The 24,050-nt window shown below is 41.4% G+C and overlaps 1 protein-coding gene and 1 long non-coding RNA gene across 19 annotated transcripts in view; one reads left to right on the plus strand and one right to left on the minus strand.

The window, feature by feature from the left end:
• Nucleotides 1–24,050, plus strand: part of LOC138763819 (serine-rich adhesin for platelets-like) — a 173,277-nt gene that overhangs the window by 115,351 nt on the left and 33,876 nt on the right. For 13 of the 18 annotated variants that reach the window (XM_069938595.1, XM_069938598.1, XM_069938613.1 and 10 more), the window contains 4 exons: nucleotides 5,576–5,668; nucleotides 7,286–7,363; nucleotides 16,058–16,159; nucleotides 18,950–19,084. In XM_069938595.1, coding sequence (XP_069794696.1) covers nucleotides 5,576–5,668; nucleotides 7,286–7,363; nucleotides 16,058–16,159; nucleotides 18,950–19,084 — 408 coding nt within the window. Of the gene's footprint in view, nucleotides 1–5,575; nucleotides 5,669–7,285; nucleotides 7,364–16,057; nucleotides 16,160–18,949; nucleotides 19,085–19,291; nucleotides 19,455–22,904; nucleotides 22,999–24,050 lie in introns of all 18 variants that reach the window. The other 5 variants (XM_069938596.1, XM_069938599.1, XM_069938604.1 and 2 more) reach the window with 3 other exon arrangements.
• The window catches only part of LOC138763823 (uncharacterized), an 84,007-nt gene that overhangs the window by 59,300 nt on the left and 657 nt on the right, over nucleotides 1–24,050 (minus strand). The window lies entirely within an intron of this gene.

Raw genomic sequence — 24,050 nt, forward strand, 5'->3', positions numbered from 1 at the left:
AGCCTGCTGAGGAACACTGCAAAATCGTCCTGCTGTCTGCCTGGGAATGATATGAATTCTCCTGGGACCACCAGTGGAGCTCCATAGGTGAGTTAGGCCAAAGAGATATTGAGGTCCTCCTTGGGTGCCGAGCGAATGCCCATCAGTGCCCATGGTAGTTTGTTTACCCAGTTGGGTCCTAGGATTCTGGTCATAAGCACAGTTTTCAGATGCCTGTGGAAGAGCTCCACCAACCCATTGGACTGTGAGTGGTAAGCTATTGTATGATGGATTGGGCATCCCACAGGCTGGCAAGGTCAGACCACAGACTGGAGGTGAACTGGACCCCTCTGTCGTATGTGATATGGATGTGCCACCCAGGACGAGATGAGGACTCTGGCGCACAAGGTTGTGGATGTGTCTGCCAGCAGGACTGCTTCTGGTGAAGCGGTCGACCATTGAGAACAGATAGCAGAAACTCTGGGATACCAGCAAGGACCCTACTATGTCCACGTGGATGTGGTTGAACCTTCATTCTGTGGGCTTGAAGTGCTGAGGGAGGGTCTTGGTGTGCTGCTGAACCTTAGTTGTTTGGCACTGCGTGCACGCTTTTGCCCACCCACTGACCTGTTTCCGCAATCCATGCCACCAGCCGAACCTGGTCCTGATGGATGGGTGAGCCAGTCCATATATGTCCCAAAAACCTGTCATCTCCAAGCCGCCGGAATGATGGGTCTGAACTGACCGGTGGTCACGTCACACAGGAGGGTGGTGTTACCTGTGCCAACTGGGATGTTCTGAGGCTGAAGTCCCGATATGGCAATACTATATTAGGGCATCTCCTTGGCTTTCTGCTGTGCCTCCACCAGTACCACAAAGTCCACTCCCCTTGATAGCACTTGGATACTTTGCCTGGACAGTATGTCGGCTACTGCATGATATGCCTTACATCAGTGGTGTACTCTGAGATGTAAGATAGATGTCATTGCTGGTGGGCTGAGCAGGGGTCCAAGATCTTAACCAAGGTGAAAGACAGGATTCTGATCTGTGAAAGCCGTGAAGGACCTGCCCTCGAGGAAGTACCTTAAGTGGCGGATGGCTTGGTACAGAACCAGTAGTTCTCTGTTGAAAGTGCTGTACTTCAGTTCTGGAGGCTGCAGATGTTTGATGAAGAAAGCCAGTGGCCGCCAGCTTCCTTTGATTTGCTGCTCCAGGACTCTGCCAATTGCCATTCCTGAGGCATCCATCGTCAGGGCCATTGGAGCATCTGACCTGGGATGTGCCAGGAGAGCAGCATCTGCCAGGGCTTCCTTGGCTTTCACAAAGGCTTCCACTGACTCCTCATCCCAGGTGATGTCCTTTGCCTTGCCTGCCATCTGGGCAAACAAGGGCCGCATGATCCAGGCAACTGAGGGGATAAAGTTGTGATAAAAATTGATCATCCCCATGAAATCCTGTAGTCCCTTCATCACGTTGGGTCTGGGGAACTTCCCAATGACCTCCATTTTATTGGGTGGCGGTGTGGCTCCTTCCGAGGTTATCCTGTGGTCCAGGAAGTCAATCTAAACTGACATTTGGCTCGGTTGATTGTCAGGCCAAACTCGCTCAGTCAGGTCTAGAGGTAACAGGTGTGCGCAATGTGCTCCCATCAGTTCCTTCTCACCACCAGGATGTCATCCAGGTACACGAAGGTGCCATCTAGATCTCAGCCCACTCTGTCCATGAGTCGCTGGAAGGTCTGTGTGGCATTCTTTAGCCCAAACAGGATTCAGAGTGTGATGTAATATTTGTAGATGTATTTGGGAGATAAATTGGTAAAATTGGAGTAGGTTACATACATACATACACACATTTTAAAACAGATCTGGAGAATTAATATTAGTGACTTTACAGAAACTATGGAGAATGCTATGCACATTTCACAAGTGGGTGTTAATTGAAATGATGAAATGAAATGAATAGACCATTGTCTTGAAGGAGTCAGGGGGTCTGTGGTGAACATTTTTAAAAGACTTCTGACCTTTCTGCAAAGTGCTCACTCAAAGGTCACTCCTGGGTTCATGTTTACCTAAAAACAATAGATGGAAGCACAAGACTAACTCCTATAGTTTGCTGGAGAAGGAGGGGGCTTTTACAAGTGAGAGAGAGAGGAGGACATGTGGATGGCAGTTAGAATTTGAGATGGAGTGAGACAGTCACAGTTGAAACAAGCAGGAGAAGCTGGTTGGAACTGAAACAGAAACTCCAGAGTGGTGGATGGCTGGAAGTGCTATCTGTCTGATGTTTCCCTTGAAATTAGAGGAATAGAAAGGAACTCTGTGATAGGCTGAAAGAAAGAGGTTATCATCTGGAGAACCCTGATGAGGCAAGTTTCATCAGCAAGACATTGAGGTGACTAATGGTATCACCTCAGTTGTGGAAATCCTGGAACAACAAATCTCCCTCTGCAAACCTACAAAGAACCTTCCTGAGCGGTAAACATTTACCTTTCAAGCACCAAAACCTGGTGAACTTTATACATGTTTAATTCTGTGCACAATATAAGAATTGCCTGCAACCATTGAACTTGGAAGAATTAGAAGTGAGTATGATTTGTGAACCAAAGAACTTTTCTTAAATTTACATACACACATTATATACACATGCACTTAGAATTTAAGGGGGGTTAAGTTAGGTTAGTTAAGTTAATAGAGATAAGTTAAAGTTTGATTTTGTTTTCATGTTTAAAGATAATTAAAAACAACTTTTGTTTAACTACTTGTCTTGATGAATGTCTATTGCTGCTGGGGTTTTGGGTCCTTTGGTCTCATAACAAGATGAATTCGAAAAGGCCAAACGGGGTGATGATGGCGGACTTGGAGATATTATTGGGATGTACAGGGATCTGATGATATCCCCGCACGAGACCCACCTTGGAGAAGATACTTGTCCCATGCAAATTAGCCGTGAAGTCCTGAATGAGGGGCACGGGATACTGATCCGGTGTTGTGGCCTCATTGAGCCACTGGTAGTTGCCGCATGGTCTACAGCCCTCAGTTGCTTTGGGTACCATGTGCAGGGGAGAAGCCCATGGGCTGTCTGACTGCCATACGATGCCGAACTCCTTCAGCTTCCTGAATTCCTCCTTCGCCAGCTGGAGCTTCACCGGAGGAGCAGCGGGCCCTGGGTCAGGATGTGGATCTGCACTTCATGACGGGGCATCACCATTGTGAATTGGGGTGAGCACTAATGCCAGGACCCTAGCGTACTCGTTATCCGATCTCTGTACAGAATCCAGGTGGAGTGCTGGGAGCCTGGCATCTTTGAGGGGGAAGGTTTGAAAAGACTTGGCATGGACCAACCTCTTTCCCTTGAGGTCTTCTAGTAGGCTTTTGGTACACAGGAAGTTTGCCTTGAGGAGTGGCTGTTCCACTGCCGGCAGTATGAACACCCACGAGAAGAGGCTGCCTCCCATCTGCAGTTGGGCCTTGCTGGTACCATAGGTCTGAATCGTGCTGTTGTTGGCAGCCCTCACCGTGGGGCCCAACTGCCTGTTCCTGGTGTCCTGTCCCAATTAGGGCAGGACACTGACCTCTGCTCCTGTGTCCACGAGGAAGCGTTGCCCGGACTGGTGGTCCCAAACGTACAGGATGCTGTCTTGGTGACTAGTTGTCATGGCTATTAGCGATGGCAGGCCCCGGCATTTCCCAGAAATGTGCATGGTGGCCTGCACCAGCAAGCTCTGGTGCCCATCTCTGGTAGTAGAAACACCACTGGTCATTTGGATCACCTCATCTGGGGTGCTGCTGTTCTCTTGACGGTTCTGTATGGGTCTGGCTGTGAGGTTTAGTGATGAGCCCACAGACACCGATCACTCTCTCTTCTGTTTCTGCAGAATGTCCGCTTGTGCTGTGATTTTCCAGGTGTCGCTGAAATGTGCGTCAACCAGGAGCAGTTGGGTGTCCTCGGGCAGTTTCTCCAGGAATGCCTGCTCAAATGTGATGCAGGCTCATGTTTTCCCAGGAAGGCCAGCATTTCCTTCACTCTAACCCTAACCCCTAGCCCATCCAGGTGGAGCAGACGTGCCCCTCTCTCATGCTATGAGAGCCCAAAGGTCTCGATCAGCAAGTCCTTGAAGGCGGTGTACGCGCCTTCTGATGGAGGTTCCTGGATGAAGTTGGCCACCTGGCCTGCTGTGTCCTGGTCCAGGGTGCTCACCACGTGGTAGTACCGGGTGGATTCTGCCGGATCTGGAACTGTGCCTCAGCCTGGTCAAACCACATGTGTGGTTGATTCATCCAGAAGGTCGGCAGCTTGAGAGCGACCGCATTGACTGCTGCCTGTTTGCTCATTGCTGGGTTTAGATGCTGTATAAACTGTTGGGGTCACCAATTGTAGCCATGCGCTACTCGAAAGAAGACACACACACGTAGTGTAGTCAGGTTAAGCTCTGAGTTTTATTAGAGCTCGGGCCCAAATTTTATACTTGCACTGTTCCCGCTGTTGCCCCCCTTGGATGATGTCACAACATGCATAATAAAAGTGGGTTGCCCACGCACAGGTACTTTCCTGCATAACAATGCCCTTCTTCCCCCAATGTTGTCCCTGACTGTTGGCTGCACAGCAAGGCCAGCGCCATTTTGGGGTCGCTGGCCTTTAAGCTGCCCTTGCTGTTCACCCGCCGGTTTGCTTGTTAGGGCCAGTGCCACTGCGCGAGCTGCTGGCTTTTGGTTGCTCCTGCCATCCGGAGCACTGGCTTGATCACTGCCGTGGTGAGTCATCACACTTAGTCCCTTCTGCCATCAAATCTGAATGGACAATGAACCATACTAGCTCACTTTTTTTTATTTTTGTACTAATTTATTCATTTTTTAAAATGTAATACATATCAATTTTGCACCTGCAATGTTGCCACAAAACAATGAATTTTGTGACATATGCTCATGACAATAAATTCTGATCACCTTCAAACAATCAAAATTAATGCAAAATTACACAAAATAATAAATGGTACTCTTATTACTAAATGCTATTTATAAAAGTTCATTACACTTGTATGATCTTGAAGCCCACATTGGCTATAATTTTTAGAAAATAGAACTGTGTAAAGTTACTAACTCACCCACCTACTTTTTTATCCAAATTATTTATCATAAATATCAGGTCCCAACACTGATCCCGCAGCCGGAATAACATCCTTCTACTACTAAAGGACAGCCAGTTCCATATCTAAACTATCAGTTCAACATGGACCCATGGAACCATACTTTCTGGATCAGCCTACCATGAGGGACTTTGTCAAATGCCTTGCTAAAGTCCACATAGACATTATCTGTCCTTCCCTCCTCAACCCCCTTTATTGCCACCTCAAAAAACCTCAATCAGATTGGTAAAGTGTGATCTGCCCTGCACTAATCACTAATCTGACCTAACTTTCGAATTGTGCATAAATCTTATCCCAATGTATCCTTTCTGCATATCTGTGTATTTGGTTTATCTGAGTATAAACAATCTACACCTTATCTATGTCTGTATTTTAAATTGTTCTTGATTTTTTTCCCAGATATTTTTGATTCAAAGAAAGTGATATCAAAGATGTAATTATATTTTTATCTAGCAGCAACTCATGCCTCCTTTGAAGAAAATCAACAGACCAAGGCATCAGAAAGAAACTCTTCAACCCTAATTACAAGCCAAAGTCCATGTTTAGGTAATGATTAACATGCCTACATATCCATGAATTGAAAAAGAAACCATGTGCTCAGTTAATTGACAGTGCATAGCACCTTGCCATCAAATATATAATAATATAACTCAAAAGTGCAAGCCCATATGTGTACAAGATGTGTTTTTTGTTTGGATTGGCTATGGAGCATTTTAGTAAATTTATCCACATTTTATTTGCACTTGTATCTTTTTTGTACAACCTATAGCACAATTGAGAGGAGCAACACATGATTAGAGTGCATAATCACAGTTCATAGTAAGTTGAGTTTGTATTTGCCTTGTAGCTCAATGTAAATTTATATATAATATTTATATTGGTAATACATCTGGGCTACACTTCTGCACAGGTTCAAATGTATATTATGGACCTTTAGATCACAAACAAGTAGATATACAATACTGATTAGGAGAATTTGCAACAGTGCTACATTTTAATTGTGTAAGGGAAATAGTAACCACAGATTGAACCAATCGAATTGTTTGCAAATTGCACCATCTTACAAAGTGGGGCCTCTTATTTAGAAATGTTATTTAGGAGATTGTATTGTAGTTCTATAGCCTTGAGCCCTACAGGAGTATTATTTTTGTGAAATTGGTATTGACTGAAAAAGTAATTGCATGATTTTCTATGGCATAACTAAATGTTCACAAGATCAAAATTGTAAACAATTTTTGTGAAATATTATGGTGTCATCGTTTGAGCAGCTTTCTTTGATTTGTTTTGTGCGTTTTACTGAAATACTATATTGCAACCAATCTTATATTTGTACTAATGAAGAAAAATAAAATACCCCCCGAAAACTTAATGCCTCTGAGTCATACAGATTGGAAACAGTTCCTTCAGAAACTGGGTCTATGGCAGTCTTAAAGCATTCATGTAGAAAATTGCAATTTATAGTAGTCAATCTACCAACCAGTATGTCTTTGACATGAGGGAGGAAACTGCAGCATCCTGGGTAAACCCCAGTGGTCACAAGAAGAAAGTACATACTCCACACAGACAGCAGCCACGTTAAAAATGGTCAAAGCTAAACCCTCTGCCAATCTGCGATTGTGGCCGTTTCTTGAATCCAAGAGGCATGTGAACATTCAAGTCACTGCAGCAAAACAAAATGTGAAAAGTGCTAAGGAAGTGATTGTGAAAAGAGGAAAACATTCTTCAGGAAAACCTATCTTTCAACTGCATTAAATTATTATCATCCAAAACACATTTAATTTGGCTGAGATCCAATTTGTGTTTCTTGAAACAAAGTAAATTTATATAGCTATCTAGTTGTTTCCATAAGGCCATAATTTTCCAATAAATTTATTGTTTATTTCTGAAGGGAACTTTTGGAACCCATGAAATATTCCAGTGATAATTGTGGTAATGCCCCAAAAATGCACAGGGTATTCAAAATAGAAGGCAGATTATCCTAATTTTCACTTTCTGCTTAAGGATCCTGGTATGAAGAATGGGAATAAAGGTAATCCAGAAAGTTAATGATTATCAATCTATCTAAGTGATATAATACTCTTTTGATTAAAAGAAAGAATGTAATATTAATGAAATACACTACTTACATTTCTTATCCTGGTGCTGATCAAAACTCTTTTGTAGAAAATGAACAGGCAAAAGTAGAAGAAGAAAGTGGAAGAATATCTTCATCAAACATTGTTAGCCAAGATCCATGTCCAGGTACTCTTCTACCTTACTGAACCATAATTTATCAACTACATATCATAATTATTGGTTTTGCAAATTTGTATTGGACACCTGTTCAATGTTTGATCAACAATAATTTAGTTCAATCAACCAAGCTGCTGTTTATGTGAACACATGAAACATATTTGATACAGGATATAATATACTTCCCCAAATTTCAACTCATTACTTGATGGTTCTAGTTTTTAATAATACCATGTTCTTGGGAGTCAGTATCTCGGAGGAACTTTCCTGGAGCCAACACACCAATGGCATCGTGAAGAAAGAATGTTAGTGTCTCTACTTCCTCAGTAGTTTGTGGAGATTTGGTATGACATCAGAAATCCTGGCAAACTTCTACAGATGTGTGGTGGAAAGTGTGCTGACCGGCTGCAACATGGTCAGGTATGGAGACATGAATGCCCCCAAGCATAAAGCCCTACAAAAGGTAGTGGACACAATCAAACCCTTTCCCACCTTTGAGAATATCTACGGGGAATGCTGCTGTTGGAAAGCAGCAGCAATCATCAAGGATCCACACAACCCACCCCACACTCTGTTCTCGCTGCCATCATAAGGAAAGAGGTATATGTGCCTCATGACTCACACCACCAGGTTCAGGAACAGCTCTTACCCCTCCACCATCAGACTCCTCAACAACAAACTCATTCAGGGACTCACTTAAGGACACTTACTTTTGCACTTTATTGTTTTTTTTTTCTCTCTCTATTGAACATCAGTAGTTTACATTTGTTTACATGTGTACATTTGCACTACCAAGAAGTGGCCCGCAGGAAAAAAAAGAGTCTCGGTTGTATCTGATGTCATGTATGTATTCTGACAATAAATTTGAAATTGAAATCTGAATTTATATGAAATTTATTTACAATTCACTTGCAATTAGGTGAAACCAACCTATTTACTTTCTATACATATAGAAAGTATAAACATTAGGCAAACTCAACATAAATTGTTCATTGTAATAATATCTTTCATGTATACCAACATGACTGTATAGACTGTAGTTGATCTTCAGACATTTTAGAAAGCATTATATAGCTCCATAATGCCAGATTAACAAATATTAAGCAGGAATATTGTTCTGCTGAAGGAAAGATCCAAAGATATTTAATATATATAATTGTTCTTTGAAAACTGAACCATATTAGAAAGTGTGGATTTCTATTCAGAAAGATTGTGAGAAAAGTTCCATATTTTTGGCCCACAGTGGCTATTTTGTCATGAAAATTAAATTGCCTGAAAAAAGGATATTTAAAATATAAAGTTATTACTGCCCTGGACAAGATTAATGTCAGAGGTAAAACCGTTGAATTGTTTTCTTCCTCTTATATGTGGCCTTCAACAATGCTTTACACATACATACAGTTATGCCAATAAATTATTAGGATACAATTGAAACATTATACTCACAGTTCCCTTTTGAGAGCTAATAAACCAAATTGAAATCAAGCCTAGTGATTTATTCCTGTATTGCCTTGATAATGTGATAGATGCTTCAGATATATAGGAGGAGTCTCACTGAGAATCTTTTGGACTACTTGTATCTAAACATATCGCACAAGGGTTAATAAATTTAATAATGGTTAGGGCCATAGGTTGCATGGAAGAATATGTTGAGATTGTTGGAGGTTAGATATTCCCAGTCTCAGAACATTGGTGAAATCCTCAACTGTTTCATCAATTATATTTCTTCCATCATTAGTTTAATGATTGTAGTTCATCTTGAAATTGCTCCACACATCCATGCAGAACGGCTTAGATACCACACAAGCATTGCCTGACATTTTTCCATACCTTGAGAAGGACTCAAGCCCGAAACATCGGTTATGTATCTTTATCTTTGCGATATTAAAATATACTTTTTAACCTGCTGAGTTTCTCTAACTTTGTGTTTTTACATTAGCTTATACATTATGTATGGCAGTCTCTTCAATCTGAGGCGTCTGCAAGCTCACACCAAGATACAAGAGCAACTTGTCCATGAACTACTCTTTGCAGACGATGCTGCTTTAGTTGCCCATTAAGAGCCAACTCTCCAGCGCATGATGTCCTGTTTTGCGGAAACTGCCAAAATGTTTGGCCTGGAAGTCAGCCTGAAGAAAACTGAGGTCCTCCATCAGCCAGCTCCCCACCATGACCACCAGCACCCCCACATCTCCATCGGGCACACTGAACTCAAAACGGTCTACCAGTTTACCTACGTCGTCTATACCATTTCATCGGATGCAAGGATCGACAAAGAGATAGACAACAGACTTGCAAAGGCAAATAGCGCCTTTGGAAGACTACACAAAAGAGTCTGGAAAAACAACCACCTGAAGAAACACACAAAGATCAGCGTATACAGAGCCGTTGTCATAACCACGCTCCTGTTCGGCTCCGAATCATGGGTCCTTTACCGGCATCACCTACTGCTCCTAGAACGCTTCCACCAGCGTTGTCTCTGCTCCATCCTCAACATTCATTAGAATGACTTCATCACCAACATCGAAGTACTCGAGCTGGCAGAGTCCGCAAGCATCGAATCCATGCTGCTGAAGACCCAACTGCGCTGGGTAGGTCACGTCTCCAGAATGGAGGACCATCGCCTTCCCAAGATCATGTTCTATGGCGAGCTCTCCACTGGCCACCGAGACAGAGGTGCACCAAAGAAGAGGTACAAGGACTGCTTAAAGAAATCTCTTGGTGCCAGCCACATTGACCACCGCCAGTGGGCTGATCTCGCCTCCAACCATGCATCTTGGCGCCTCACAGTTCGGCGGGCAGCAACCTCCTTTGAAGAAGACCGCAGAGCCCACCTCACTGACAAAAGACAAAGTAGGAAAAACCCAACACCCAACCCCAACCCACCAATTTTCCCTTGCAACCGCTGCAACCGTGCCTGCCTGTCCCGCATTGGACTTGTCAGTCACCAACGAGCCTGCAGCAGACGTGGAAATACCCCTCCATAAATCTTCGTCCGCGAAGCCAAGCCAAAGAAAAATGAATACATTATGTAGAGATTTTGGCATGTTTGCACCACAAATGAACCAATCATAAAGTCTAAAGTATCACCTTGAAATTTAATTGAAATTCCCTTTCTAAGTCTTCAATATTAGTATCCTGGGGATCACAATTAAGCAATCAGAAATACTGTGATTGCTGTAGATATTGGAATTTGAGCCATATGCACAGATTAAAGGTGCTCTGGACCAAAAGGCAAGGTTAGAAATTAAATCACAAGAATAATTGATGATATCCATTGGAGTGTTTTCCTCCTCTGAATTTTCTTGCTCCTCTTTGTAATATTGCATGCAAACATCCAATTATTCTGTGCAAGAATCAATACATTTTTTATATAGCTCATTCCCAAAAACTCTCTGAGTGATATTATTCTGGTGGTGTGAAAGGTGACCTGAAAGAAAGAGGATCATCTGGAAAACCCTGAAGGGGGCAAGTTTCGTCAGCAAGACTGATTGAGAAGGAATCAATTGCAGATGTCCTGGCAAAGGAATCTCTCTCTGAAAACCAACAAGGACCCTCCTGAGTGGTAACCATTTGCCTGTTAAGCACCAAAGACTGGTGAACTTTGTTAATGCCAACTTCTGTGCACAGTACAAGAATTGCCTGCAACCAGTGAGATTGGATTGTGAACCAAAGAACTTTTCTAGTCTTAAATATACATTACACATACCTACGTTTTGTATTAAAGGGGGATTAAGTAGTTAGGTAGGTTAAGTAATAAGTTAAAATTTAATTCTGTTTTCTTATTCAAATATAATTAAAAACTACTTTTGTTTAAATAACCCTGTGCTGTGGTGCATATCTATTGCTGCTGGTGTTTGGGGTCCTCTGGACTCCGTAACAGATAGATCAGCTAGTTGAGTGGTGTAACTTAATGTTAGTAAAACTAAAGAAATGATTGTGGTCTTCAGGAGAGAAAAAAAAAACAGAAGAACAGGAACCAGCAGTGGAAAGGATCAAGAACTTCAAATTCCTGGTTGTTAGCATCTCTGAAGATCTGTCCTGGGGCCTCCATGTCGATGCAATCATAAAGGAGGTGCCAATGTACAAGACAGAAAAAGACTACAGAGAGTTGTGAACTCAGTCAATGACATCATGGGCATCAGTTTTAATCCCATTGAGGACATCTGCAGGAGACAGAGTCTTAAGAAAGAAGCTTCTATCCTCAAGGACCCTCACCACCCAGGGCATGCCCTCTTCATACTGCTGCCATCAGGAAGGAGGTTCAGGAACCTGAAGATAAACACCCAGCATCACAAAAACAATTTCTCTCTCTGCCATCAGATTTCTGAATAGTCAATTATTTTTACACTAATTTATTTATTTTTAAAATGTATGGCTTTAATATTTGCACCTGTAATTAATATTTGTACCTGTAATGCTGTCACAAAACAACTAATTCTGTGATGTGCTCCTGACAATAAATTCTGATTTTGATTCTGACAATTCAGAGCAAATTTTAGAATTTATAAACTTGACCCAACTAAATTGTTTACTCAGATTGCCTCATCCTATAAAGTGGATTTTCAGTTTTGAATAGTTATTTCCCTGCAGCATTAACCTTAAATTCACAGTGGTGTTCATTTTTGTGAAAATTGAAGTATATTAAAAAGAAGCAAATTGATCAAAATGTGAGTCACTGACTCAGAATTATCAATGCCCTGGACAAAAAGCTGAGATTAAATTACAATGATAGGACTTGTTTTATCCATTTTCTTCTAATGTTTTTCTTACTAATTTTTACATCATATTGCACATACATCTCCAGATATTCCAGTCAAGGTTTAGCCATACTGAAGTTCAAGTTCATTTACTGGTATTGTCATCTTGATTGTACACAAATGGCATATATACTTGGCTAACAAAAATAAGTATATGTAAAAAATAATTTAAGGGTTTCTAGAATTATTCAACAGTCTCACTTCCTGTGTGAAGGAGCTATTTCCCAGCCTAGCAGTCCTGGTTTTTCTGCTCCTATATGTCTTCCTTGAAGATAGTGTCTCAAAGATACTGCAGGCTAAATGGTAAGGGTCCTCGATAATTCTCTGATCCCTCTTGAAGCATTGTTCCCTTTCGATAAAGGGAATGGAGCCCCTGGTGATCTTCTCAACAGTTTTAATCACCCTCCATATTGACCTCCGATCTGATGCTTTGCAGCTACTAGACTGCACTGTGATGCAGCCAGCCAAGGCACACTTTATTGTACTCCTGTAGAACATTGTTGGGATGTGGCCAAGAGCCTTGCCCTCCTTAACCTTCCATAGCAAGTGTAGGCATTGCTGCACCTTCCTGACTAATGAGGAGATTAATCAGGATAGTTGGGTCCAGGATATGTTGTCCTGTAAATGGATGTCAAAGAATTGGTGCTCCCCACTCTCTCTAGCATGGAGAATTGATATTTAGTGGGGAGTGGTCCTTCATCCTCCTGAAGTCCACAATCATCTCCTTAGTCTTGTCCACATGGAGCCTCAGGTTGTTGCTCTTGCACCACCTTAAATCTTTTAATCTCCTTTCTGTAAGTTGACTCATCATTGTTGCCAATGAAGCAACTACCTTTGTGCCATCAGAAAGTCAAGTTTACTGTCCTCTGTACAAGTACAACCTAACAAAACAGTGTTGTCCGGTACTTGGTACAAAACACGGAGACATAAAACCAGACATAACACACATACAGACAAACAATACTAATCAGGACAAATAAATAAATAAATAAATGTTGTTTTGGAAATATGAGAGTCTTGGATGGTTAGCATGAGCAGTTACTTTAGTCGTTGACATTCTCACTGCCCGTGGGAAGAAGCTCTTCCTCAACCTGGTAATGCTGGCTGTGAAACTCCTGTATTTCTTTCCCAATAGTAGCAGCTGAAAGATGCTGTGTGTAGGGTAGAAGAGGTCCTCAAGGATTTTGCCCTGGTTCCAAGAGAGAACAAGGACATGGTAGATCATGTCGATGGGAGGAGGAGGGGAGAATCCATTGATCCTTTCTGCCATTTTTATGGTCCTGTAGATTAACCTCCAATCTATTTCTCTGCAGCAGTCATGCCACACTGTGATGCAGCTGGCCAGGACACTCTCGATGGAGCTCCTACAGAAGGTTGACATAATGGTAACCGGTAGCCTTGCCTGCTTCAGTCTTCTCAGGAAGTGCAATCACTGTTGTGCCTTCCACAATAGGTCACTAGTTAAGTGAACTGCATGGAACTTGGTGCTCTTCACTCTCTCTACTACAGAGTTGTTGATGTGTAGTGGAGGGTGGTTGTTTCTGGTCTTCCTGATGATTCTGTTGGAGCTGAACCTGGCAGTACAGTTGTGAGTTAGCAGCATGAACAGTAGCGAGCTAAGCATGCAGCCGTGAGATATGTCAGTGCTCAGTGTGGTGGGACTAGAGGTTTTGCTGCCAATGCAGACAGACTCTGGTCGTTGAATCAAGAAGTCCAATATCCAGTGGCATAGAGGGGTACTGAGTCCCAGTGAGGAGAGGTTATTCATCAGCCTCTGAGCTATGATTCTGTTGAAAGCCAAGCTGAAGTCAATGTAAAACATTCTGGCATATGATGCATCATTCTCTGGGTGGGTCAGGATGGAGTGGAATGGTTTTGTCACTGGTAGGTGTGCTTTGATACGCCCCATTATCACTCGCTGAGAGCACTTCATGATCGTGAAGGTCAGTGCCACTAGACAGTAGTCATTTAGTCCAGTTACCATCGATCTCTTGGGCATCAGAATGAAGGTGGCTTCCTTGAAACCTGTGGGGACAATAGATTGCTGGAGTGAGATATTGAGTATGTTCATTAGGACTTCAGTCAGCTGGTCCACACAGTCCCTCAGCACCTGACCAAGTATGTTATCTGGTCCTGCTGCTCTGTGAGGGTTCACCCTGGATAGGATCCTCCTCACCTTAGCTGCAACTATGTAGGATATATATTCCTCAGGGGAGATGGGACTTTCTTTGGTGATGTGTTTTTTTCCACATCGAACCAAATGTAGATGTTCAGCCTGTCAGGAAGGGAGGCATCATTATCACTGACCCACAAGGTTGACTTCAGATTCAGAATTATTGTCAGAGTACATACATGGCATCACATACAACCCTGAGATTCTTTTTCCTGTGGGTGAGGCAGAATTACCTCTTATTAATAATGCAAAAACAACTGAACTCAACATACACATATAAGAATAAAGAAATGTAAACAAACTGTGCAATACAGAGAGAGAAAAAAAATCAATAAAGTGCAAAAGTAAGAGTCCTTAAAGGAGTTTGATGTTGGCAGGATAGCAGCTGTTCCTGAATCTGGCAGTGCGAGTCCTGTGGCACCTCTATCTCTTTCTTGATGGTAGCAGTGAGAACAGAGCATGTGCTGGGTAATGTAAATCCTTGATGATTGCTGCTGCTCTCCAACGGTAGTGTTCCCTGTAGATATTCTCGATAGTGGGGAGGGTTTTGCCTATAAAGTCCTGAGCTTTGTCCAGCCATTATACTCATAAATCCCTTTTGGATCATACTATTCTTTGGAATAAATATCCCCAATGATCTAACCTGGAACATTGATGTGATGGTCAAGAAGGTTCTCCAATACCTTTACTTTCTTGGAAGAGTGAGGAAGTTGAATGTCCATCAACAACTACTATAGGCACACAATTGAAAATATACTTGCTGCATACATCACAGCATGGTATGAAAGCTGGTCTCTTCAAGAGCAGAAGAAAATTCAGAATGGAGTGAATGCAGATCAGATGATAATGCAAACTTTCCTCCCCTCTATAGATTCCATCTACATCCCCCGCTGCCTAAGAGCAGCAGCCAATATCCCAAAAGATTCCCCCCAACCCAGGTACACTCTCTTTTCCCTTTCTTCTCCCATTGAGAATAAGGCTCAAGAGTGTAAAAGCATGCAACATCAGGCTTAAAGAAAGTTCTCTGCAGCCATCAATCTCTTGAATGAACTCTTAACAGAGATATCATACTGCCCTTGTTTGATGTTAATTGATTTTCTTCCTGTGCTCTTTACACAGCTGTATGAATGTTAGAGATAACTGGTTAGTCTGTGACAAATAAACTTAATTATACAGAATTGAACTCGAGGACTGTTTACTTTTTTATAACTATGCTGCTAGGCTATTGCTGATCAAGTACTTTCCTCCAATTGGGATTTCATTAGAATTTCTGTAGGGGATCTCATTGGGTCACTTTTGCAACAAGACAATTGGAGCACAGTACCTGAACATCCAAATGTTAGCAATGGAAACAAAACATGAAAACTGATTGGAAACAACTGAATGGACAGCAAAACAATCAGAATGTCCATTTCTCTGTGCTTTCTTAAGCAATTCAGTCCTGGCAACCAAAATATATGTGATGCTTGTTTGAGAACTTTGATGCATGTTTAGACACAGGAATTTGACAAAATAATGCCATCAGAATGTCATTTACATTTTCCACTAAATGTGATGCGTATTTCAAGTATGAGTTTCTTGAAGGCTTAAATATTCCTTTGGAAAAAATACATAAAACATAAATCTGCTGTCAAAAATGCACAAGGTTTTTTTTAAAAATTGGCAAGTTTGAGCTGAGTATTCATACAAAAATATGATTAATACAAAGTAAATGTGTTATTAAATCAAAGAATGATTGTAACACTAATGACAATTATATTTCTTATCCAGTTGCTGCTCGAAGTTCCGTTGTAAAAGGTGGACGAACTGAAGCAGCAGAACAAGAGAGAAAAACATGTACTTCAAGCCCCAAAAGCCAAAGTCCATGTCCAGGTATTTTTCAATGTCCCTAAATACCACATACGCTTTCATAAAATGGTTGTATATTTGGTTTTTAACACTATACTTCTGTTCAAAATTTGATCCATTATACAATTACATAGTTCAAATGGCACACTCAAACATGATATAATGCATATCCAGGACTTTGGCACAATAGTGTCTCAGGCATCTGAACATCCATATGGCAGCCGCATAAAAAAATACATGAACTTTGATGAGAAATGACCAATAGAAGTGGAAAGCGTTCTTCTAAATGGGTAAATCAATAAGTTTTCATATATATATAGTTCAGCCCAGCAACAGATATTTATTTCTTTGTGAACTGCTTTGCAAGTATGGACATGGTAAGTAACATGATTACCCAGATATTGCCACCAAACATTTTTAAATTATTCCAATCAATATATGTTTATTACAATTTGCAGTGTCTACAACCCATAAAATATTCCACTGGAAATACACATTCTACAAGACCAGGAAATGAAACTCATAGAGACTACAATATAGCCCCACAAAATCACAGGCATATTGGATCCTTCCTTTCAACTGGGGGAAATGATTTATGAGATCACATACAACCTGATGATTCTTTTTTCCCTACGGGCCAAGCAGAATTTTTACTTAACAGATACTGAACATTTTACTCAAGATAAAGATATGTAAACAAAGAGAGAAATGTAAAGAAAGAAAGAAATGTAAAGAAACTGACTGTCCAACATCCCAAAAAAAATGCTAATTGTTGTTAATTGGCCATTATTATTGCTATTGTAGGTGGCCAGTGGAAGGCTCAGTGTTGGAAGGAAGTGTTAATAGGAATGTCTGAGAGGATGAATTACATAGAAATAAATGAGGAAATGGGATTGCTCTTGGGGCTGATGTTGACTCCACTGGCCAAGTAGCCACCATCAATGTTACAAGGAAAAATGATATGTATAATAATATAATTATTAAAGAATTTTACAATGACACAATTATAGTTTGTATACAGCTGATCATTGTTCTCTCTTGCAAAGTCAATTGATTGAGGAAACAGAAAGAGGCATAAATCTTTGTCAAGTGCCCCATGTCTGAATCCCTGTTCAGGTACATATCTGCGCATCTGGATACTTTCCTCAATCATAAATCAAATCAGTATATTAAATCCCTGTTAGACTGCAGATGAGCTTAATATTTTTATGAAAAATAAAATAATAAAATGACAACATGAAAGTTTAAAATGAACAGAAAATGTTTCTACTGCAGTTTGTTGTTGCATATTTGGCCACTCGTTGTAGAACTTCTAATTCTTAACCACGTACAGGCTCTCTTACAATTTTTTTGTTTTCCATAGCAACAGCACAGGGTAGGAAAACATAAACTTAAGCATTATATGGATAAGTCTGATTAAAGACAGCACTTACTCATCGTACAATTGTTTGAATGATGCCCATTATTCCAATTAGCATAATGTTCTTCAAGTTGCCTGTTCCAGTTATATCTTATATTTAAATCCCCCATTTAAGTGTCACTTCTGGAAGTTATTGTGAAGAAATCTTAACATTACACATGTTTGTTGTTATTTTTATGAAAAAAAATGATTTTGTATGTTTTTGTCATCAGGGTAACAGGCATGACAAAACATTATTTTCTCATCTCTAATTGCCTTTAATAAGGTGATTATGAGCTGATTTCTTGAGCTGCAGTAGGTTTTCTGTTGTCGTTATGCAGGCATTCCAGGATCTGGCTCCAGCAATGATGAAGGAACAAAAATATATTCTCAAAATAGGATAGGTCACTTGACACCTCAAGCTGATTTGCTGTTGTATGATCATAGCTGATCTACTCTTTGACAGATCCCTGTAGCCTTCAATCCTACAATCTTTCAAATATGCATCCACATCCACTTTTAATATTTCTAATGAACTAGAGTCCATAACTTACTGGAATAGAGAATTCCAGAGATTTTCTACTCTCTGTGAGAAGAAATTTCAATTTATCTTGGCTTTAAATGACCAGACACTTATCTTCACACTCTCCCCTCATCTGAGTCTCTCCCACAGGTGAAAATATTTTGATGTTTACCCTGTCATGCCCCTTAAGGATCATTGCTACAGGACTGCTTTGAGACCACAGACTGGTGTTGTTTCAGGGAGGCGGCCACTGACAATGGTCATGTAAACATCAAGTACACGAGATCAGTTACTGACTACATCAGCAAGTTTATTGATGATGTCACTGAGTCAAATGCTTCACAACCAGGGCTAACCAGAAACCATGGTTGGATGCAGAGGTCATGACACTTCTCAGAGGACATCTTCTATGCACAGTTCATTGAGACAAAAAGGCTGATGCCAAGAAAGCTCCATGCCCTCCCCCAATGACCCACGACTACAACTCTAATCAGCTCCAACAGAGTCATCAAGTTTACAGCTGACTCAGTAGTAGTTGGCCTCATCAGCAACAATGATGAGTCGCACTACAGAGAAGAGGTAGAAAAACTTGTGGTATGGCGCGAGAACATCTGAGTCTCAATGTGGGCAAGACAAAATAAATGATTATGGACTTCAGGAGGACATGTAACATGATATTTAATAAGTGATATGTTATTTATAAAAATTGTTCCTGAGGTAATTTATCCATGTAACTAACCAGCTCCATAGTCCAGAGAAATGCTGTCTCATTTTTACTGTACACTGCAATGTTTATGGTATGAATGACAAAAAAAATGACTTGAATCGACTTGAAACAATAAAACAGAAGCATATAAGATGTTTTCTAAAATTGTGATTCCTTTGTGTGCAGCTTATGAATTCAACTGTCTAGAAGGAGGTACACATTATCCATTTGAAGGTTCTGAGGGTACAACTTGTTCAATAGAATCTTGTGATCAAATGATAATGGAGAAATTTGATGCTGAATGTCAAGTCAGTTATCCAGGTACTCATTTGTTCTTCTTTCAAAATTACCTCTATCATAAGTTATAGTTCATCCTCAGGTTTCCAATGATCATTTCAATCATATAGTGAATGATTGGGTAAAACTAATATGTAACCCACAATAATGAAATTCAACTACCTTCATGTATATGTACTCTACAGAGAATGGATTTACCTTCAAGTTATAATTATTAACTATTATTTTCAGTGTGCAGACATTTATGGAATGAAAAAAAGAGAATGTTTCAGGTCAAAGACTTCCTCAGAACTGGGAAAGAAGCAAAACAACCTCATTTTAAGTTGCTGAGAGAGCAGGAGAGAGATGGATAGGATAAAGGGAATATCTCTAAGATGTGGACAGCATTTCCATGGTAATAAGCTGTTAAAGTAGCCACTTAATAGATGGATTAAGTAGGGATAGTCCTATCATCTGAAGTGAAGACAGAAAGATCAAAAAGCAAAGGGAAGAGTCAGAAATGTCACATTCATGAAGATGGAAAATGTATTGAAATTTTAGAGTTCCATACGATTTAGGAAGCAGCACAAATCCAGTTGTCAATGTGGCAGAGAACAAGTTTGGGGGAATGGGTCTGCATAGAACTGAAACAAAAGTTCCATGTCTCCCACAGTAAGACTTAAGGCACTTTCAGGTGGCCAATTGTCCCGCTTGTAAAGCTGCATATTTTGGCAATATGCGGCTGTTGGGAGGCCACGTGAATGTGCAGGAGGCACTTACAAGGCGAACTTTGTAACCCTCCTCCGTGAGGGATAATCGCTGCAGCACAGTGGCCTCCACAACCATCTGAATGCAGCCGCCTAAAAACGGCATTCGGGATGGCATTCAGCTGGCAAGTGTCTTTTCAGCTCCTCTTCCAGCTGTCCCTTCCCCTGGCGCAGGACGTCGGGGCAGGAGCAGCTGTCAAGGCTGTCATCGTGGGGACTGCAGGGCTAGAGCGGCCGGTGGGGGAGAAGGGGGCTGGAGCAGCCGGCGGGGGAGAACGGGGGCAGGAGCAGCTGGCGGGGAAGAATGGGGACTGGAGCGGCCGGCGTGGGAGAAGGGGGCTGTCTGAAACAATGCCGGTACCCGACTCGAGTGCCGTACTCACCTGCCGGCCGCTCCAGCCTCCTTCTCTCTCGACGGCCACCCCAGCCCCCTTCTCCCTCACTGGCCGCTCCAGCCCCCTCTCCCCCACCAGCTGCTCCAGCCCCCTTCTCCTTCACTGGGGGCAGAGCGATCAGTGCGGGGACATTCCAGCCATGGCCACCTGAACGGCAAATCAAAGGACCGCTTTCTCTTCTTCAGGCGCATTCTTAGCAGAGAATCCACCTGTAGAAGCCTTTAATGTCTCGTTATACCTGTACCATGACTTCTCTCAGTAATCTTTCATTTAAATGGCTTTATCGATAACATCATCACGCATGATTTTGTATTACTTTCAAGAATTCCATTTTATTGTCATGTAATAATATACTAGAATGTAATATGCATGATATACTTCAACTTTTATCTGTCAGCACTAACCATAGGAGAAAGAGAAGCAAAAAAAGAGTCCCTTCAGAGTCTTGCATTTGACTAACCAAACTATAGCACTTCACACTTGACTGGATTAAACTCCATCTACCAAATCTCTGCCCATATTTTCAAATGATCTATATCCTGCTGGCACCATTTGATGATCTTGCTCACTATTCATTACATGGCCAACCTTCCTCTTCATATTTTACAAATAAGACTACCTATATTTTAATCTCAATCATTTCTCACAGAGGACTTTACAGAACACCACAAGTCATAGAGCTCCAGTTAAAGTTCACACCATGTATTCCACATGACTTTATGTTCTTGTCAAGCCTACCATGAACAAAGTTTAGACAACATCCACTGTCCTACTCTCATCAACTATCTTCATCACTTACTTAAAAAATTCAATAATATTTGTGGGAAAGGATGTCTTTTGCACAAACCTTTCCCTGATAGCCATACTTTACCAAATAAATTGTTCTAAATGGGAATAAATCCTGTTCCTCAGAATCATCTCCTGAAATTTTTATATTACTGACTTAAGGCTCACCGCATTATTCCTGTTGTTCTTTCTTAAATAAAGCGACAACCATGGCTGTTCTTCAGTCTTCTATATCCTCATCAATGGCTAAAAAAGATACAAAGATCTTTGTCAATCCCACTAATCTCTTCCCTTGCCTCCTTAGTATTTTTGGATGAAGCCTCTTAAGCCTTGGGGACTTGTCAATCTTAATGTTTCTCAAGAGATCCAACAACATAATATCAGCATTTCTTACAATAGAAGCATAATATCAGCAAGACCTATATCCTTCTTGATGAACACTGAAGCACTCATAAAGGATTTCACCCATATTCTGTGGCTCTCACATTGTCCTTATCCTCTTGTTCCTAATGTGTAAACATATTAAGTGCCTTGGGATCCTCCTTATTCCTACTTGCCAATGGCATTTCATGCTCCTTTTAGTCCTGCTTTCTTCATATTTGTCAAGGGCCATGTCTGATTTCAGCATTTTAAACCTTACATCGGCTTCCTTGTGTTTGACTAAACTTAAAATAACCCTTGTCATCGAAGATTCATAAACATTGTGATCCTTTCATTCTCACGGGAATATGCAGGTCATGAACCCTAATAAGCTGGCCTTTAAAAGATTGTTTCATGTCAGATGTTGATTTTCCATCAAATAGCTTCTCCCAAACTACTTCCCCAGTTTCTGCTAAATGCTATTGCAATTACCTTTAATTATTAAAGGGGAGAGATGATGGTACATTTATTGTCCGAGAAAAATAGTGAATTGCCACTTTACCTGTCTCTCATTGTTTTTAATGTATTTAACACTTCTTATTACTTCATGAGTTGATAGCAAAGGGATGTAATCATCCACAATACGAGGCATGAATAGTATTTTATTCTACCTCCTTTTAATAATTACAAACCTCCATTCAAGAACTACAAAAAAGATGGGACTATCCACAAATAAATATTGTTTAAGAACCAGTGACAGCTAATTTCTATCTTTCGTAAGGTTTTACTGGACCACCTTTCAATCTAGATGCAAAATTGGTACCTCCTTTTGATATCCTCTAAGTGCGAGATTATCCATAGGTGTCAGATAGAAATAGAACTCACTCTTAAAATTCTTAAATTTTCAAAGTATGTTTCAATACTATTTTAACACCCATCTAGAAACATTGGAAACAAAGGGTAAACGTGTAGCTGAAAGAAGACAGACACACGTAGTGTAGTCAGGTTAAGCTCTGAGTTTTATTAGGGCTCAGGACCGACTTTTGTACTTGCACTGTTCCCTCTGTGCCCCCCCCCCCCCCCCACTTGGCTGACATCACAATATGCATAACAAGAGCTGGTTTCCTGCATGTGGGTACTTTCCTGCATAACAATGCCCTTCTTCCCCAAGCGCAGTCCCTGCCTGTTGGCTGCGCAGCAAGGCCAGCGCCATTTGGGAGTCACTGGCCTTTAAGCTGCCCTTGCCATTCACCTGCAGGTTTGCTTGTTGGGGCCAGAGTTGCTCTATGGGCTGCTGGCCTTTGGTTGCACTCGCTGCCCATAGCCCTGGCTCGATCGCTGCCTTCCCACCCCCCCCCTTCCCCACAAGAACCAGCGGTATTTTCCTTGGTGCCTGGAGGCAAAGTCTCTGCCACCTTCAGTGGTATGCCTCTTCAGCGTGGTGCTGATGTCTCAACCTGGTGCACCGGGTCCAGGTGTGCCGGCTTCAGCCTGTCTGTGGTGAAGACCTCCATCTTGCCTCCAATTTCCAGCTCGAATGTGGCCCTGTTGTTGCAGATGACCCAGAATGGACCCTTGTATGGCCTCTGAAGTGGTGGACAATGTGGACCCTTGCGAATGAAAACATACTCACAGTCCTGCAAGTCTTTGGGTATGTTGGTTGTTGTTACCATGGCCAGAAATGTTATATGAGGAACCGAACTCCCACTCTTGGTTACCCAGAGTAATGAAACCACAGACCCAGAGGTTTCCCTTAACACCGTGCTCTTTACTACATTTTCTCCAGACATAGACTATTATAGAAAATGGCATAAACTATTTATAATATTTACACAAGTTTGTGACTTCAAGTCACAAGGCAATCTCGTGAATCCTGATGACTGTGGGTCACTCTGATTAGGACTCCCTAGCACCTCCCCCTTTGAGTTGTTACTCATACCAGTGTCGACTTGGGTCCACTTGGAAGAGCTTTACTGGTTTGCGAACTCTTTGTGAAGTTTGTACAGGTTCCTGTGGTCCAGCAGGTGAAATCTTGTTTTCCTGTGATGATTGTTCTTGGTTGGTCACTGGTTTCTGCAGTTCAAAAGTTTCCAACAGAGCATCCAAGTTGAGTTGCTCAGATGTCTCAGCGAGATTACATTCAGTTGGTCGCGACTGGTTGGCACGACTAGTCAGGGCCAGTTTTAAGCCTATTTGACCGATTTGATCAAATTGGGCCCCACCCCTCAAGGGGGCCCTACACACATGTTTGAGCCTAGACCTTGAGCAGAGAACACTGCGACAGACTTCCTTTAAACTGGTAAGAAAATAATAATACTATAGGCCTTATAAACTGAGGGATTTGTCAGTGAACTCGTGAAGTTATTGCCCTTAATTGATCAGTGAAATATTTTTAGGAAATATGTCTTTGATTAAACTACTGGCTATAGGCTTCTTTTGTCTCCCTAACCAAAAATCTCATGTTTCGTATTCAATTGACCCAGTAAGATAGGTGTATTCCGGAGCTGATGAAGCATCTCTTATTATTATCAAAATTTAAACAGGCTATAGGCTAATCAATAAGAGAACTTGTACTTTAATATGAGATTGAGATAGCGTCATGCTAGCCTAGGCCCTAGCCTATAGCCTAGGCTTAAGCAGTTAGCCTGATCGTAAATAGCCTAGGCCCTAAGCGTAGAATTTCTGACAAGGTTAGCAATTGTA

This window comes from Narcine bancroftii, chromosome 5 (genome assembly GCF_036971445.1).
Source record: "Narcine bancroftii isolate sNarBan1 chromosome 5, sNarBan1.hap1, whole genome shotgun sequence".
In the NCBI taxonomy this organism is placed as follows: domain Eukaryota; kingdom Metazoa; phylum Chordata; class Chondrichthyes; order Torpediniformes; family Narcinidae; genus Narcine; species Narcine bancroftii.